General features: G+C 32.8%; 1 protein-coding gene and 1 pseudogene across 1 annotated transcript in view; one reads left to right on the top strand and one right to left on the bottom strand.

Moving 5' to 3' along the window:
- Positions 1 to 259: 259 nt before the first annotated feature.
- LOC111743541 lies at positions 260 to 10,160 on the bottom strand (annotated as a pseudogene).
- A 166-nt stretch (positions 10,161 to 10,326) lies between these two features.
- The window catches only part of LOC105296012 (ovostatin homolog 2-like), a 40,310-nt gene continuing 31,840 nt past the window's right edge, over positions 10,327 to 18,796 (top strand). Inside the window, 8 exon segments of the mRNA XM_011365934.1 lie at positions 10,327 to 10,391; positions 10,715 to 10,898; positions 11,423 to 11,579; positions 12,843 to 12,895; positions 13,540 to 13,560; positions 15,318 to 15,486; positions 15,994 to 16,078; positions 18,176 to 18,293. Coding sequence (XP_011364236.1) covers positions 10,327 to 10,391; positions 10,715 to 10,898; positions 11,423 to 11,579; positions 12,843 to 12,895; positions 13,540 to 13,560; positions 15,318 to 15,486; positions 15,994 to 16,078; positions 18,176 to 18,293 — 852 coding nt within the window.

An 18,796-nucleotide genomic window follows, 5' to 3' on the forward strand; every position in this document is an offset into this window, starting at 1 on the left:
TATAAACAGTTTGAGAAAAATTAAGCAAGGAACAAGAATAGGGCGCTCTGCAGAATAACACAATTTAAAATAGAGAGATAAGGAAAGAGCTTACTTTTATTTTTCTTTATTTTTGCTTTTCTAACTTTATTTTGAAAAACAAATCCAGGGCCCAGTGTCCCCATGCTCTACCCCACTCCAGCAATAATTTAAATAACTTAGAGGCAATGTTGTGGGTCCGGGTCAGGAGGGTCAGATCAGGTTGAGTAGGAAGAGCCCACTAGAGCCACGAAAGCATCTGCCCCTTTTCCATCTTTTTCTTTGCCCCCAGCTTCTTATTGCACTTCCCTGAGTGCTTCTTGGCCATGGTGCCCTCGGCTCCTTCCAGGTACCCTGGGGCTACAGGGTGGGTGGAGGACATCACAGCTGCACTGGCCCCAGTAAATCTTCGTGTTTAAGCAGGATCCAGCAGGAGACTCCCAGCAATTTTCCAAGAGAAGGCGACTCGCCTCCTCTTTAAGGACAGACTCAGAGTGAGGGTGGATCAGCAGGCACTTGGTGGTCAACATCACGTGCCAGAGGCCCAGCTCGGCCATCCAGCCCCACTTGAGCATGTTGACGCGAGTCTCACCATTGGCCTCCACAATGGATGGAAAATTTTGGTCAGGAAGTAGCCCTTAGGGTGCGGGGGGTGGGGGGGATTGGGGGGCAGGAAAGTCCTTTCTCAGCAGGAGTTTCATGCCCAACAGGTTTCATGCCCTGCAGATCAGTAAGGTCCTCCTCATTGGGAAAGACTTTGATTCCACCTGGCAGGTCAGCAGTCGACATCGTCACCTCCTTGTACACCAGGCGGTGACCTGGGGAGGTGGGGGCAGGTTCTCCATGTTGAATACCTGATGTTTGACAAAACGTTAAGCTGATGAGAATGCGAGCCTTAAAGATTGATAGGAGGAGAGCATTCCATGCAGAGGAAACAGCAACTGAAAAGGTCTGAAAGCATGTACATCATACTATAATTTTTTAGGATTCCTCTTCACCTCAAAAAAAAAAAAAAAGAAGAAATTCCATCACTTCTGAGTTCTAGGTTGTTTATAAGTTGTTAATGTCTTATCTAAAGAACATTTTGGAACACATGTATATTCTTTATAAATCCAGGGCTTAGCATAGTGAGAAAGGATAGAAAAGATCGAGTACAGGAGAGCATGGCTGTCTCCACAGCTGAGGTGATTAATATTTTTTCATTTATTTGATACTTCAATTAACACATTAGATGTTTACTATGTTTTAGACACTGTGCTCTTCTCTGGAAAACCCTTGTGAATGTATATTTGCTGAGTGAATGCATTCTAATAGAAATATCCATTTCTTCTCTAAAGTAATTATATATATGTATTTATATATACATATAATACATATCTATGTATATATACATATATATGTATATATTCTATAGAACAAGTGTATATATGTATATGTGTATATACATATACATATATATGTATATATTCTATAGAACAAGCATTGAAGATGAAAGACTACTTATGATTTGAAATGTTCCAGCCAATTGAACTGGATTCAAAGCTTAACGTTTCTCTCACGCAGTGCACCTTGTGCCCTTTTTGTTTGGACGTTGTCCAGACATAATATATGGAAGTGTCTCATATCATTAAAAGGTAAGAACTCTGAATAATTAAAAACATACAAGTCTGAAAAAGAAAATAATGGCAAGCATACCCATTAAGATAAGGAGAGGTTAAATAATATAAAATATTTAAATTGCATTAAGTGTTTGATGAAGCATCTCATGTGGAAATAATTTTAAATTATTTGAAACTTTCACTATTTTCTAACAAGATTGAGTTGTTTATTAAGTTAATCCTTAAATTTTAAAGAATAAAACATTTAAAGTAGAATAGCCTTCTTGAAATATAGAATTGCTACACATTTGACAATGAGTTTTAGAACTTAAAGTGAGTTTTGAGATTATCTAGTTCTAAACTCTTGCTTTACAGAAGGAACAAAGTCTAGAAATTTGAAGTTATTTTGGTAAGCAGTGGTAAACCTGGAAAATAAAACAAATGGCTTATTACCAGTCTGGTCTTTTTTTATGTGCACACAAATCACCGGAGTATCTTGGTAAAATGCAGATTCTGATTCAATAAATCTGGAATGAGGTCTGAAATGGTGATCTGACAAGCAGCTAATGCTGCTGGTTTAGGGACCACAATTTGAGTAGACAGGTTTTATACCAACAGACTGACGTCAGTTACTACAAACTAAATAATACTAGACATTAGTCTAGCTTCAAGTGTCTCTGGGTAGTTGTTTCCAATGTTAATCTATGAAATACAGATTAAATAACTAATATACCAGTATTCACTTAGAAATGTGTACTATAGGGAAAAGGACTTTTACAATGGAAATGTACTTTTTATAAATCATATATAACAGCACATATAAATGGAACTTTACATCCAAAGTTTAGCCAAGAAAACCTCTCCACTTGGATTTAGAAAACACTGAGTTAGAAACACCAAACATCAAATTACAAAACAGTAAATTCTAGAACTTTCAATGGAAGACTTAATCAAAATTTTAATTATAGAATATACGAAAGTTAAAATTAATGTCGATATAAAGTAAATTGACATGAGGGCCAGAAACTCAACTTAAGCCCTGCTGGCCAGGCAGTGTTCTTTAGTGCCTGTCTGCATCCACCTAGAAGAAGAGGTTCCTTTTTCTTCACACAAAGATACTGTATAAACTGGTGGCAGCCCCGTCTTTAGGGGCTATGAAAGACTAACAAGTAATTCTTTAGCGTACTAAAGAAAGGTTCCTGGGCTTCCAATGGTCACATTCAGGACTTTGCTAAATTATTAGGACATATATTTCTTCTTCACAGTCTAAGACAGCATTCTTTTACATTTATACAAATAGTTACTCTAACTTTGAAGCCTGTTCAGACTAGGCTTATGAAATCACTCCAGGGTGTGAGGAGATTTCAGGAGAGGTCTCGACACAATGTCTGATCTCTCTGATTTAGATATTCTCTTGTGAGCGTATAACTTTTAAAGTTGGCAATGCAGGGAATAAGCAGACCTTTCTGCATGGAAGAAATAGGAAGGGAAGAGTAAGTAACCAAGCAGAAGACTCAGAAACGTAGAAACATGTGATTCTATAGACTATCCAAAAACAGTACTTCAGTGTGTTGTACTTAAATAGCATAGATTTTGGGGGATACATTCACTCGCAGGAGTCGGAAATTCAGTCCCTGTATTTGCTTGACACAGATGAGTTGTATTATGCCATCTTCTATAATGCCCTGGAACATATTAGCATCTTAAAAGACTTTTGTGCTTTTTGAACTTTGTTTCAAATCCATACTGAAAATATTAAAAGAGCACTTGTAACTTGCAAAATAAAATTTTAAGTATTATGAAAAACATAAACTTTGTTCATTTTCCTTCTGCATTATGCATCTATATTATGTTTTTAAATTTCCATGGAAATTATCACTTTATAGGACTCATCTTAACAGCAAAATTAGTATAATTTAAGCTAGACTTCCTGCCCCTAATGATCTCCACAGTTGCTTGTGCTTGAAATTCTACTATTAGAGACGTTTTGTTTGGCCTTGAAGTATTTTTTGTATTCACATATAATTAATTTTATATTAAAATATACATACCCTAGAGCAGTTAACACTTTCGATATTATCAGAATGAATTTACAAGTGACAGAAGGAGATTTTTCAGAGAGGGCTAGAATGGAATGTATGGAGTTTTAAGGGAGACCATTATTTCCTATTTAGTCAGAATTAACCCAGATATTTTCTTCCCAGATGTTGTAAGCACATTTCTCTTTTGATGAGGTGGCCATTAAATTTTCTCTACATAAGAGGTTACCTGATATTTTGGATTTCATTTATTAATAAAATAACAGAAAAATTAGAAAATTGCCAAAGCTGGCTGATTTTTTATTTTGCCAACTAAGAAGTTAAACATTAAAAAGTACAACCATTTATTTTTACCATTACTCTATAAAAGACAGAACATTTGATACCAAACATGTAGGAAGAATGGAAACTCAGACTAAAGAACATAATTTGTTGTCAGGTTTCTTTATTCTCCCAAGGATTAATGCAAACTTTGTCAACACCACCAATATCTTTTTCTCAGATACTCTCACATCATCGTTTGGGCATTGCTCTAGTGATTCTCAACTGGAGATAATATTGCCTCCCATCCTCAAGGACATTTAGGAATATCTGGAGATATTTTGGTAGTCATAACTGGGCAGCTGCTACTGGCATCTAGTGAGTAGGTATTCTGCTAAACATCCTATAACGCAGAGGACAGTCCCCATAACAAAGAATTGTTCAGCCCAAATATCAATAATGCCAAGATTGAGAAACCCTGATCTAGAAGATCAAAGAAGTAAAGAAATTCCTATATTGACAAGACAGCAGTTCAGTAACACTTCTTAGAAAGAACATCAGTGCCTTGTTTCCTGGCATTTTATGACTCCAACTAGGGACTTTGACTCGTATTTGAAGCCGCATGGGTCAGAGTTGGTTAATGTTTAATCGAATGCATTTCTCGTTACCTCCCTTTTCTCAGGCTAAATTTGCAGGAGAAAGTGTACATGCAAGTACCTGGCACAGTGTCTGACATGTAATAAAGACTTAATAAATGTCGTTTTTCTTATTTTTCCTTCTAAATCATTTTTCTGAAAAACATTTTCTCCATGTAAAATTCATTACTGCTCTTACTTGATAAGGTATCTGAAACAACTCACCAAATATTCCCTCAAGAAGGAAAAATGGGAATTTTATATGCCAAGGAGATGCCAGATAGATTGATAAATGTAAATAATGAAGTTTATCCTATACTTTCTGAATATTTTAGTTAATTTGAGTAATACAAGTCTTGGAGCTTTCTTGAATCCAGTTCCCAATCAAAGAACTGTTTCTGTCACTTCCATATCCAAAACACTTTAATGGCTCACAGTTGTCATTTGAACAAAATAAAAACAAAATGGCCTCAAAATTTGGCACCTCAGCTTACTAGTGTCTCAGATTTCACTACATTCTACTCTCTTGTTCTACATTCTAGCTGTTCTGGCTACTGAATCCTTGTACTTGAAAGACTCTTACTTCTAAGTTGTGGAACATTTTTTACCTTTGAGATCTACTACTTACTCCAACAATAGACATGTATTTCCATTACAAACATATTCCTATTTTCATGTGAGCTATCACATTTGCAGAAGGCAGCCTTCCCTGCTGCTCGAGTCTGTGGTAGTTACCTCTTAGGTGAAAGATGCCTCTCCAGGTAAAAGGCACCTCTCATTCACCTTTCACTGCTCCTATCAAGGCACTCATCACACTGTATTAAAACTGATTTTGAAAATGTCCTTCCCACTAAGTGGTAATCTCTTAGAGTGGGAATCACATACACCTTGTTAATTAATTATCGAGTTTTTAGTGCCTTTTTTAAGGTCTGGCAGATAGTAGGTGTCCAGTAATTATTTGTTAAATGAATGACAAGGTCTGGAGTTGATTTTCTGTTTGTCTCACCAATTATATCACCATATTCTTGAAGAAAATAAACTATATATTATTATTTTTTGTTTCTATCCAATCACAAAATCTAAAATACATGTCGGTAAATTTTTTTTGAGCCAATGAATAAAACTCTGTATTGAATGGATAATATTATTTGAAGTCTAAATGTTTTCTAAGGCCATGTTATTCGAAGGACAGTAACAGGAATTTCCAGGGGGATGATGGTTTCACTGACGAATTATATAATTATGAATAATACATTACATTTTTATTATTACACATCCTTCCCTACCTCATTCATCCCTTATCTCAAGCTTTTAACATTTTCTCTAGTAAAGGAAAAAGTTGTAGAACTAAAGATGTCTGAACTATCGTACTGATAGTAACTTGGTAAAACTCCAGTTGACATTTGTCTCTTTATTCTGTCCATCTGTTTGAGTGAAGTGATAGTACTTAGAATGGTGGTGAATGCTTAGGTAAATGGAAAGATGAAAACTGATCTGAAGTGGCTTAGGATAAAATCCTATCTTTAACAATGTTGAACTTTGTCTGGTTGAAAATATGTAGCTCTGTAAACCCAGTTACATAATAAATATTCAGCTGGCCCTTCATTATTTATCCATTTCTACCCTATTATTATTATTATTATTATTTTATTTTTTTTATTTTTAGTTACTCAGCCACAAGTGGATATTGTGTGATTAGAAATTTTTTGGCAACTCTAACAATCAATCAATGATACAGAAGATCAACATCTGAGAACAAGAAAGGCAATTTCACTTGTCAAGCAAACTTACTTGTCAAGGGAAAAAGGTGATTTCCCTTTCAATGGATTACAACACCAGGAACTGAATAGTTTGTTTGTTTTAAAATCTAATTAACAGTCTATACATTACTGATCTTGGGCAATACTCTTGTTTGCAGTGTTGACTTTAAACATTTCATAAAGGTTAACTAGAAGTTCAAGATGTTCTATGGAATTCTGAAATACATTTTAAACTTCTGACACTTAAAACAGACTATCATTAATCATGCAGCTGGGAAAATCAAGAAAACTTTTTTGTGTTGTTTCAAGAATTTGAAAAACGTATAATGTCAGAAGAACATTTCAAGGCTTTGCCTCAGTTTCAACTCAGTGATGTGAGGAAAATAAAGTAATATTGCTCCGCGCCTGTTGAATATCCCACAACTGGAGTAGCAGAGTAGCCAGCCAGATCTTCACCAGTCTTTCTCTTACTGTTGACTCTCTTCTTTCCCTTTGTAAATGGTTTTCTGATATAATTTAGCAATATCCATCATATCAAACATCATCTATATGATATAATGATTCTCAGATCCACATCCACATTTTCATCTTTTTTTCAGAACACCAGATTTATTATTTCAACTGTCCTCTGGGTGTCATATTTTTCTTGTATCGCAGTCATCTCACATTAAATATACACCGAACTTAAATCACCACTTCATCTATATAGTTATTTTCTCTTCCCTCTCTTGTCTAATTGCAACAGCGTTTGCATCAATGTCAGTCTCACCCTTTCCCTTTTCTTCATCCTCATATCAAAACTGCCTCAAGTTCTAACAACCAGAATGAAAAAAGTTCTAACAACCAGAATGAAAAAAAAACTCCTAACACAAGAAAAACACTTTTTATAAGTGAACAGTAACCTTTTATCGGTAGGCTCATTGAATGCCATTTTATACCATACATTTTTCCTTATCAAAACTGAATCAACTATTATTTTTTAAACACACACAATATTTGATTATAATATTATAATCTTCTTCAAAAAGATGTTATTTCGATAACACTTTCTTCAATTTCTACTCTACCTGAAAAATTCATAACTATGTTACTATTTCCAACTCAAAACCCCTTTATTTAATTCTTTTCCAACTTTTCCATTTATCTATTTAATGTGATTCCATTGAGCATTGCTCAGAGTTTCAATATAGGGTAATTTTTGTATCATATGGCATAGCAATTTTTGCTTATATATTCTGCTGAGTGGACTATTCTAAGAAAAGAAGTGGTCTTACTCATCTGTTTATCATCAAAACTTGGTTTAATGCTAAGTCTTCCCCAACATACATTCTCTTGATGCCCTATAGTTCTTTCTCCTCTGTATCACTTACCATAATCATAATGAAATAATTAATTGTGCAATTAATTATTTAGCCTCTGGTTTTCCTGACAAAGTGTTAACTCCAAAACTTATATTCACCTCTTCATCCCAATCATAATTCTAGCAGATAGTAGGTAATCAATAAATATATATTGAATGAGTTCGTGAATAGAGGTATTCCCATAGCAGTAAACACCAATAACTTAAATAGCATTGAATCTGTCAAGTGATGATGGTGTAATATCTATTTTCTATTATATACTTCTTTGCTCAGTAGAAACCTACTGAGAATTTAGAACATAGTACATTAATCCATGCTCATTTGTATTCTTATGTATAAAGTTGTTCTTCCATCTCACTTAATTTATGATTTTAAAAGAAATTTTTCCCAACCCCTTAATGTCTGGAGGATCCTATGAAAATTAATAACTTTCTGATGCTGTATTTTTCTCATCTGTAAAATGAGAATAAATGATAAATTTAAAATTGTATTTTCTGAAGATTAAATGAGATACCGTTAATGTCAGCATCTAGCACACTGCCTGCTAATTATTAGTCAGCAAATATCCTCCTTCTTTAACACTCCTTCCTTCTTTTATCTCCCCACATCCTGCCTCCCTCCTTTTCTTTCATCCTTCCTTCTCTTCCTCTCTTTCTCCTTTCCTTTCTTTTCTTCTCTACCAGAAGATAAACTCTCTCAGATAACTGTGTCTTATTTATCTTGTTGTCTCTAGAAACTAGCACTGCTGCTAGTAAATAACAAGTACTCAATAGATCTTAGATTCATATCTGAATTTTTTGGAATAAGAGCTCATTCATTAACCTGACGACCATGTTAATCAGATAAAATTATTTTGACATATGTTAACCAGATAAAAGTATATTTAGGAAGAGATATATCATAATAACACATTAGTTCCTAAGATGATTTAATAGAATAGTGCAAAGCATATATTTTTGTTAACAATAAGTTGCTTGATTAAAGTTAAGATTGAATAGAATCATTTACTCAACATGAAAATTTTACATTTAGAAAGCTATTTTAGAGAAGTTTCATTACTTTAGATTTATCAGCCTAGGGAATAAAGAATTGGTTGCTTTAATTTAAAAACAATCTGCCTTATGGTGCTGTTTGTCTTGAATGCTGATTAATAAAAGCGGTGAGCTTCAAATTTGTTTTGGAAGCTAATGACTTGATTTATTTTATGAGTATGGAGAGTGGAGTATAGAGAGTGGTTCTAATAATAAGCCTATAAGGCTGAGGGAAAGAAAGAGACTAACAGTTTTATGTTCCAATGGAAAGAAATTAAATCTTGAAACTGGTAGGACAGTTCAACAATTGAGTATCAGCTTGTTAGAGTAAAGGCAGACAAAAACAAAAGTCCTAAATATGAGTGGAGAAAGGAGCAAAGTTTTAATTCTACTGAGAGAATAGCACAGTCAGAGTTTTCATGAACATAGTTCTGCGTTGTAATATGAAATATGGTCAACAAGGAACCCTTGTTCTCATATTCCCTAGGCCTCATTGTTGCCCGTATTTTACTTTCCAGTAAAGTTCCTCATCTATTATAATTGGTTTTGTTGTTCCGTTGTTTGTATTTGCTGTTGCAATGTTGCAAACCTATTTCTAAAAGACTCACACCAATTTCTGTCTTTCATCACCCGATGTAACATTCTTCAAGCCAGAGGCATGAACTCCATCAATATTTGAAACAGAAAGGATGTTAAAGAAAACAAGATGGATGGGAGAATTAACTAACCCACTGGAGATTCTGGCAAAAAGTTGCCAGTTTCTTTGGTATGGCTCATTTTTCTTGTAGGACTGTTTTGCAATCAAAATGGTAATGAATCTTTTTCTTTTTTCTTTTTGACAAAAGTTTCTAGTAGGTGTGTATGCACCCACATGTGCTTATAACCTTTTCTTTTATTTTTTTCTTATATTTAGGGTATAAAAATATTGAACATTGTAAAAAGAACCTCACTAAGAAAATCATAGTAAGTGTTGAATGCATATCAATATTTTAAATGCTCTATTCTGTATTATGAAATTATTTTTAAAAACTAGTTTCGATTATCTGTCAAATGAGCCCATATTGAGATATCTATTTGCTCCTGGGTTTGGGCAACATCAAATATGCCACTTCTCTCAGAAGCCTGGAAAATTTACGTTTTGGGAACTGGAATAACAGGCTGTTTTCTTCCAAGAGCTAATTCCTATGTGTTAATGCTTTTGAAACTGTGGTCAGCCCTGTGAGTGAGGTACTAAATTAAACTAATGAACTCCTAAATGTCACACAACTGCTTTCTTTGTTTTTCTCTTTCTTCCTGCCCAACCTGTGCTATTGATTCCAAAAACAGAGCAGCATCCAGTAAATTTAAGAAGGAAGTAGTATATTAAATGACACCTCTTGAGAAGTAATGAGAAAGGTGATCTAAATGTAATTGGTGGGTCTCATGATACTTGCTCCAAAAAGTAATCTATCCTTCATTGCGCGTGACTATAAAAGCAACACTATGCAGAGAGAGGCAGAATAGATGGAAGGAAAGATCTTAGAGACTTGAAGCAGCTGACTTTTAATAAGAGAAAAAGCGACAAAGAGACTGACAGAGAAAATACTTATCTTGAACTCTTTATTATTCAGGCATTGAGATAAAATGGTGTCCACCATTTTTCTGAGCACCTTTTTGTTTCATTTTATTGTTGCTGTGGCTTCAGAACCGTAAGAGAATATTATACTCTCTATATATTAAAGTACTAGCAAAGCGACCTTATTAAATATGTTCTGTGTTAAAATTAGATGTTTTACCATTTCAGCTTCTGAGACTGAGTGCTGATTTGCCTTATAAGTTTTAAACAAGTACTTGAAGAGAATTGACATCTTTTTCTTGAGATATTTCTTTCTGTATACTCAAATATGTTATAATACTGTCTATGAAAAAAATGTGTGTTTCAGGAATATTTTGATAAGTTAACATTGCTTTTTATGCATGATCTGCATTTTTTGTACACTTGTTTAGAGTGTTGGTTATTGTCTTTGCATAGGCGATATATTCTGTGGATCTCCTCTGTGGTACAGAGTCATTCTACAGAAAAGGCTTGTCTCCACCTTTTAAACCTCAATGAATCTGTGTCTTTGAGTGTTGTCTTAGAGTATAATGAATTCAATACCACTATTTTTGACCAGTCTGTGGAGGAGGAGAACTTCTATGCTTGTGCAGATTTCAAGGTGAGACACTGAATTTGCCATTTCAGAACTTCAGATGGGAAAATAAAATTATTATTTAAAAATTATTTTTAGAGAGATAACAAATCTTCATTTCAGGTTAATTGTGGAAGCTAGGGAGTAAAACTAAAGAATTTCCAAGAGGTAAGAAATAAAAGGAAAATATACATAGCCAAAAAACTTGTGGAATATTGTCATTTTTCTCTTGTGGGAGTGACACTAAGACACAATTTCTGCTTTTTGATAGAACCTTTTAACAACATGAGGAAAGAGAATCTGGTTATAGGAAAGCTGAATTGGGACTTAGGGCAACAAAAAAAAAATGAAAATAGGAGACAAGAAGACATGAAAATAACTTAATTGCAAATTGCTCTCATGTAAAGGAATTATAACAAGTGATCACTAAGTCTCTCATTAAGAAATGAATTTACAAGGCTCTCTCTGTCTGACAAACCAAATTAAAACATTGTTTGCTATCTTAATATCTACAAGTAATTTTCCCATTCTCTGCTCTTTAACATAAACAGGTTTCTCCAAAGTCCTCTGAACAGTTGGCTTTTGTGACATTGTTGGCTAAGGGAGATACTCTTAAAATCTTTGAAAGAAGATCCGTAGCACTCACTTCAGAAGAGACAGTAACCTTTATGCAGACAGATAAACCAATCTATAAACCTGGAGAGAATGGTAAGTCAATATTTGTGTTTCCTTTGTATAATTGACCTGAGAAACACATTCTTCACATTCAGAGTAATCCAAACACATGAATTTTAGTCTTAAATTTATTCTTAATGTTATGGGATTATGGATTTCTAGAATTTGTACTAGTTGGCTCCTCGATTATAAAATAATTCCCTCCAACTTCAGTAACTAAATGTTTGTGCATGTCGTTTTAATTTTTTACTAATTGTAGTAACAGGCTTACACAATATAATGGTTACAAGCATGGGTGTGGAACAAAAATGTTTGATTTGAATCATTGCTCCATAATTTATCAATTGTGTAAACTAATTAAATCTCTATTTAGACTAAGTTTTTTCATCAGTAGAATGGAGACAATAAAATTGTTTCACTTATACAAATATTATAAGAATAAAATAAGAGAGTAAATATAAAATAGTACTTAGCACACAGTAAAGACTCCATAAGCAATATTTATTATCGCTATTTTTATTATTCATGTCAGTAGATGTAATCATAAATCTGATAACCTAAGCAGAGCCCTTTTATTTTCTTTATTATTGTAAATAAAAGGTAGCAGAAAGAATGCCAAAGAAGGGTTCAAAAGGATATGGTTTTTGCCTTAGCTCTGTTAATAAAGTATTGACTTTTGTCAAGTAAATTCTGACCTTTAAGATCTTTAGTTTTCTCATGTGTAAAATAGAGAGTTAAATGAGGGCATCTATACATTTTGTTCTAATAGTATATATTTGTATGATTTATTGAAAAGAAATAAAAGAATTAAAACAATCCATACGGTGATTTTTTTGTATTATATTTTTTCTGTGGACTTATTAAAATGCTCTGTATACAAAAGTAACTAAAATGGTTTTCTAGAATTCTGAATTAATATAGTGTAATGTTTGCTAACATTATGTCTAACTTCTACCATACACATTTCACATTTGTCCTTCTATGACTAATTTTGTCACTAATTTTTAAGGTATCCTTATGGGCTATTGAGGTAAAAGTTTCCAGCAGTGGCAGTAGCTAGTGTCAGCTTTGATAACAACAGAGTATCATCAACAGAGGAATTACAAATGTGCAATAAGAGATCCTTCCAAATGGAACTCTGATCTCAAAGGGACTAGTCAGAGCTAAGGGAAAAGGGAAAGCAGTGTTCTATGATAGCAAGGCAATTGATTTCTGTCTCTATTTATAAGCGATCATACCTGGAAGATAAATAACAAAAATATATATATATTGTCCCCCTTTCCTCTTCTCTTTTAGTTCAAATTCGCATCGTGACACTGAATACCAAGTTCAAACCTGTTGAAGATTTGGTAAGTTCAATCATTTCTAACCGTACAAGGAAATTTAAACAAATTAAATCCATTGTTATATAAAGTGTCGTCAGGAAGCTTTTCATAAATATAAAAATAAATTCTGGGGTGGGAGAAGGTAAATAAGGGTAAAGGAGGTCAAATACATGGTGACAGAAGGAAATTTAACTTTGGGCAGTGAACACATAATGCAATATACATATAACATATGATTGAATTGTACACTTGAATCTATATAATTTTATTAACCAATGTCACTACAATAAATCTAATAAAAATAAATAAAAAATATATTCTAACATGGAGACATATATAGCTATAATTTCATTGTTAAACCTCAAAATTTAAAGATAAAACTTTTCTTTATAGTGAGTTAATTTATACTTCTTTAGGACGTTTCACCATATAAGAAAGAAAATTAGTTGCATGAAACCTTCTTTGCACTTATTTCCAAGAAGAGGTTTGGGATCCTTTTCACATTTGGGGTTTTCTTGGCATCTTTAGTTGTAGAAAATTTGCGCTCAGAAAATGAGAGCTAAGTTTCAACACTTAAATTAAGTTATATAATCTTTATCATGCAATATGTGGCAAAAAAATGAATGCACTATTACAATATTAACCTGCATTTTTCCCCCCTCTTTCAGTACCCTTTAATAACACTTCAGGTAAGAGATCTACTTTTCGTATCTGTTACTTAAAATATTCAGATAATGATTTTTGTCTAGTTCTAGTTTTCATTATGTCTAGTTAGAAATTAATATAACTGAAATAAGGGGGAGAGAAATCTTTAGTAAGACATCAGATGAAGCTTTAAATAAAAGGTTGTCACTTTTAGTGTAGGCTGTGTGGCAGGCATATGCAGTAACTTAGGTTTTCATGGAAAGAAAAGATTGGGCTTTTTTAAAGGGAGCTTTATATTTAGAATTGCTTAATTTGAGCTGCTAGCCCTTCTCTATCTTAATTTAGCTCTATCTTGTTTAAGGAAATAGAAAACATAAATGAGTACAAATTTATACATTAGCTAGAAAGCAATAATATAAGATTGAATCTTTGTTTTCTGAAAATAGTTAATGGAGTCTCTTTCTACTAATTCAAATCTCTAATGTTGTGTAGTGTGACATTCAAACATATTTGAAGCCTTATGCCTGTCAGCAAATAACATTCAACTCCAACGTATATATTTAAATCTGTACAGAAAATATATGTACCATTATTATTAACTAATTCTGAAGGTTAACACACTGATATCTAGGTTCATCATTAATGATTATGTGTGTAAATACGTACTTCAAATAGTCTTCTTTATAATTTGAATGTTTTGACTTTGTTATATGGGTGTCAAATAGCACATCCTTCTAGTACAATAAATGTTAGGTCAGCCATTTTAATGTTTTCTGCATTATTTGTAATCTATAAATAGTGTTATTTTCACATCCTAATTCCACTAGTGTTGTGTTACATTGAAAGCGACAGAAAGCTTAATTAACATTGTTTTATATTCAGTAAAAAGTTTACTGTTTTCTCAAACCATTTTGTCTGAGTGTAGGCACTTGGAGTTTAGAATAGTAACAGCGAAACGTTACCAAGGACCCAGGCTTCTACTTCTTTGGCATCCTCAATGTGTTGTTTTATTTTCAATGCCAACTGAGTCTGATTTTTTTGAAAGATATTTTAATCCAGTGACTACACTCACATTTAATTGGCCAGCATCCAGTCACATGGACAATCCTTACTGAAAGGAAGTATGGAAAATTAATTTAGCTTTCTAGATTTTCTTGTAGAGGAAAGAAAAAAAAGTGTGTAGAGAATGTTTGTGTTGCTCTGCAGAAATCTTTTTATCAGAATTTCTTTAATCACAATTGGGTGATATCAATAAATTTGTTGACCCATGCTCACATAATCTGCAATAGGCTAAAAACAAATAAAGGGAAAAGGATGGTATTATCAATCCTTTTTTATTGTAGAACTTCCATTTAACAGCTCTTGCATGCCGTGTGGAATTCACAACCAACTTACTTACAGACCAAATAAAATCTAGTGACAATATTTATAAGTATTTGTTAGGATGAGTATTTCCTTATGCATCTATTGCTGCGGGTCCACTATACTTCAGAGAGTACTACTCCACAGCATGCACACCGAGTTTTAAATTCTTTATGCAACTCTGATTCGGGAAGATCACAAGCAAAGGCATTAATTATAGATTATTTTTTCTTATCTTTTTTGGGCTTAAGAGAGATATGCCATAAAACTGAATGTGAATACCTAATGAAATTATGTTGTTTTTACAATTGGAGATATTAGTCTAATAAAATGGTAGAGCTTTCCTCACTTTCCATAACTACAAAACGTGCCCCAAATGAAGAAGTAACAAATAATATTTTTATATGACCTCTCTTTTTATTTCTTCTTTATTTTCTAGGATCCTCAAAATAATAGGATTTTTCAATGGAAAAATGTGACTTCTTTTCAAAATATTACCCAACTCTCATTCCCATTGATTTCAGAACCAATGTTTGGAGATTACTCTATTATTGTACAAAGGAAATCAAGAAATACATTGATACACCAATTTACTGTCAATAGATATGGTAAACAATTATTTATGGTTGTGTTATATAAACGAAGAGTTCAAGGACTGAACAAAACAACTTTAATGTTAGAATTACACAAAACTAGGCGAGATTTGAATTCGTGTTCTGCCACCTTTCTTTCTTGGCCTTTTCTTCTTTATTGTCTCTCCTTTCTTGCTCCTCACTCCTTGCTTGTACTCTTATTTTGACCCCAACTTTTCCTCCCCAGGAAATATCTCATTTTATAGAATCCAAACAATCTTCTAGCAAGGATCTAAAGTATTACAACAAATAAAATGTGAAAATCTGAGACTATGGAAGAGAAAGGAAAGGGGAATAATTGACCGTTAATGAGACACCATCAGTTACTGGAACCACACAGAATGTGGGACAATTGAAATGTGGTCTATACAGACACGTACATAGGGAAATGTTGTGCATTGCAGCTGGCTTAGTTACATGATTGCAATAAGTTTTGCTCACCAGTGATTGCTAAGGCTGAAGTATCTTTCTTTTTGTTTCCAGTGTTGCCCAAGTTTGAAGTTAAAGTCAATGTGCCACAAACAATAACTATTTCAGATGATGAATTCCAAGTGGATGCATGTGCTAAGTAAGTATTCAGGAGAGTCGACTCCTCAGGTTAATACAAGGCCCAGAGAAAAAGAAATGAAATTAACCATGTAGCTTTAATTTTTTTATATGCTTACATTAAAATGGTTAGAGAAGTAATGAATTCTTATTGTAGAATATTTGAAAAATATAAAGAAAAACATTAGAAATTACCTTAAATAATTCTACTGACTGCCATTAACATTGGGATTTATTTTTCCTCCAATCTTTTATGAATAGTTTCCACAACTGCAATCATACTTTTCTACCCACTATAATTAAGAGAACATGTACTCATATTATGGCAACTTTTCCATGAATTCCAATTCTTTGCTGCCTAAACATGTCTGTATGTGGCTTTACTAAAGTTATTTAACTATTCTTTTATTATATAGCATGTAGGCTGTTCCACTGGTTTTCTTAGTAATAAATATAAATATCAAAGTAAATGTCTTTGTATATGTGTATAAGAAATGGCTTTTGAATTAAAAATTACTTAAGAAAGATTTCCAGAATTTGAATTACCAAAACAAAATGTGTTGCATTCTTTTAGTCTTTTGATTGTCATGATCCTCCCAAAATATGTTGTGCAATGTACAATTCCCACAGTTTGTACAGAAATAACCGCCTCATTGAATCTTCATTAAAAAAATAAAATAAAATAAACTTTTAAAAATGTCTTGGTGGAATAAAAAGGTATTATCCATTTAATTGGAATTAATTTGAATCCTTTTAATGTAAAAAAATTCCTATATGATTTGAAAATTTTTGATTTCCTTTTTGGGAAATTATTTTTAGTGTCATTTATCACTTTTTAAAGTGTGATGCCTTTTCTCAAATTTCTAATCATAATAAAAATAGCTAATATTTATTAATATATGACAATTACTGTGCTAAGCATTAGGTTGATAGTCTCAGCACAATGCTAAATGTGGAGTGTTTTGATGATAGAACTAGGATTTAGACCTTAGCTATTTGGTTTCTGAGCCACTCTCTTAAGACCTTTGATATAAATGATTAAAATATTAATATTTGCCACATTTGATAAACACTATTTAATTGATCACATGAAAATTCCTTGCTCTTGAATATTTTCAGCAGTTTATTAAATGCACAATGGGTAAAGGGCTGTTTAATAAAATAGTTGCAATGCTTGAGGATGCCACAAAGAATCTTGAAAATCAGTTTTTACCACCACCAACCCCTTTTGGGGGGTGATAATATTTAAAATGTACTTTGGACTCTAGGAAAATAATCATAATATATTTCTGAGTTTTAATGAAGAGTAGCTGAACACATGCCAGAATTTCCTAAATGTAATATTTGAAAGAATGCATGTTATTTTATCTATGTTAAAAATAATGGGGGTAATCAATATAAGCTTAAAGAAATCCAAGATCCTAAACTGGCTTCACTTGAAAAACCCTACACTATGCCAGAATTGTCAATAGGATTAATATCTAAAATATCTGCCGATGGTATGCTAACAAAAAACTAAAGTCAACTATATTTGCCTATGATTGAACCATTAAAAAACTTGTAGTCTTTTGTGTTTTAGGAGATAATGCGATATTTATTTAATCCCACCTCATAAGACATTATGCTTTTGGTCAAAGTATATTTAGTTTATGCCATTCTCTATACTTGTTATAGTTATTAAGTGGTAAAATGAGAATTGTTTAAAATCTTGATCTAGAAGTTCTTCAAATCCTAAATAATCAAAGTTTCATTTATGTAAGTATATATTTTCTGATAAAGAAAAAAAAGTGCTGTAAACAATTTTTGTAATATTCCTATCAGATTAAAATATAATTTGAAAAACTCAATTTATCATTAAATCTTATTCAATGAGATTTTAGAGTCCACATTATCTTGAATTTGATTTTTAAAAAGATGCTGAATCCTCCTAACAGATCAAATGACTAAATTAATCTAAATTCTGTGGAGATGACAGCACCAGTAGATGAGAATTCCTAATGGAATTTGATCACTGGGGTGGTCCTAGTTTATAGATTTCATATATAATTTCTGAAGAAGACCATAAAATGTTATGATGGTTTTGTTCATCCATAATTACCAGTACACCTTCTCCTGCTAGGTACACCTTTGGCCAACCTGTGCAAGGGAAAGCCCAAATCCGTGTGTGCAGAGAGTATTTTTCCTCACAGAATTGTGAGACAGACAACAATGAAATATGTGAACAATTTATTGCACAGGTACAGATCATGATCTTTATTCAAAAAATCAAAGTTCTTGTTCATTTTCATTATTGTCCTTTCTTTGGTTTCATTTATTAAAGGGACTTATTATTTTTATTTTGTGAATAATGGAAGTTGCAGCTAGATAAGGTAAAGAATGAGGGAAAAAATAACAATGTTTAATAGTAGTCTCTTATTTTCTAGGCCATTTAAATTGTTATTCACCTACAGATTAATACAGTTTTAGAATTCAAAGATCTTATTAGTTTCCTTGTATCATATTCGGTCTTAGTGACCTCCTTGATCTTTCTTTGGGAATCATTAATCACCCTTTAAATAAATGAATCCTTCATAGGATTCCTCATGCAACCTAAAGTAGTCCTTATGAAAAAGGGTTGTTTATAGACATCTGCAATTCAGAGTAGCTACTTTTGTTGCTTTAGATTCGAAGTTCATATTTGAAGCTACTATTTTGCTTTCTCAATCTGTATCATTTTAACCTTAAGTGAGCAACTCTGCCC

Source organism: Pteropus vampyrus, unplaced genomic scaffold (assembly GCF_000151845.1).
Source record: "Pteropus vampyrus isolate Shadow unplaced genomic scaffold, Pvam_2.0 Scaffold116, whole genome shotgun sequence".
Classification (NCBI taxonomy): domain Eukaryota; kingdom Metazoa; phylum Chordata; class Mammalia; order Chiroptera; family Pteropodidae; genus Pteropus; species Pteropus vampyrus.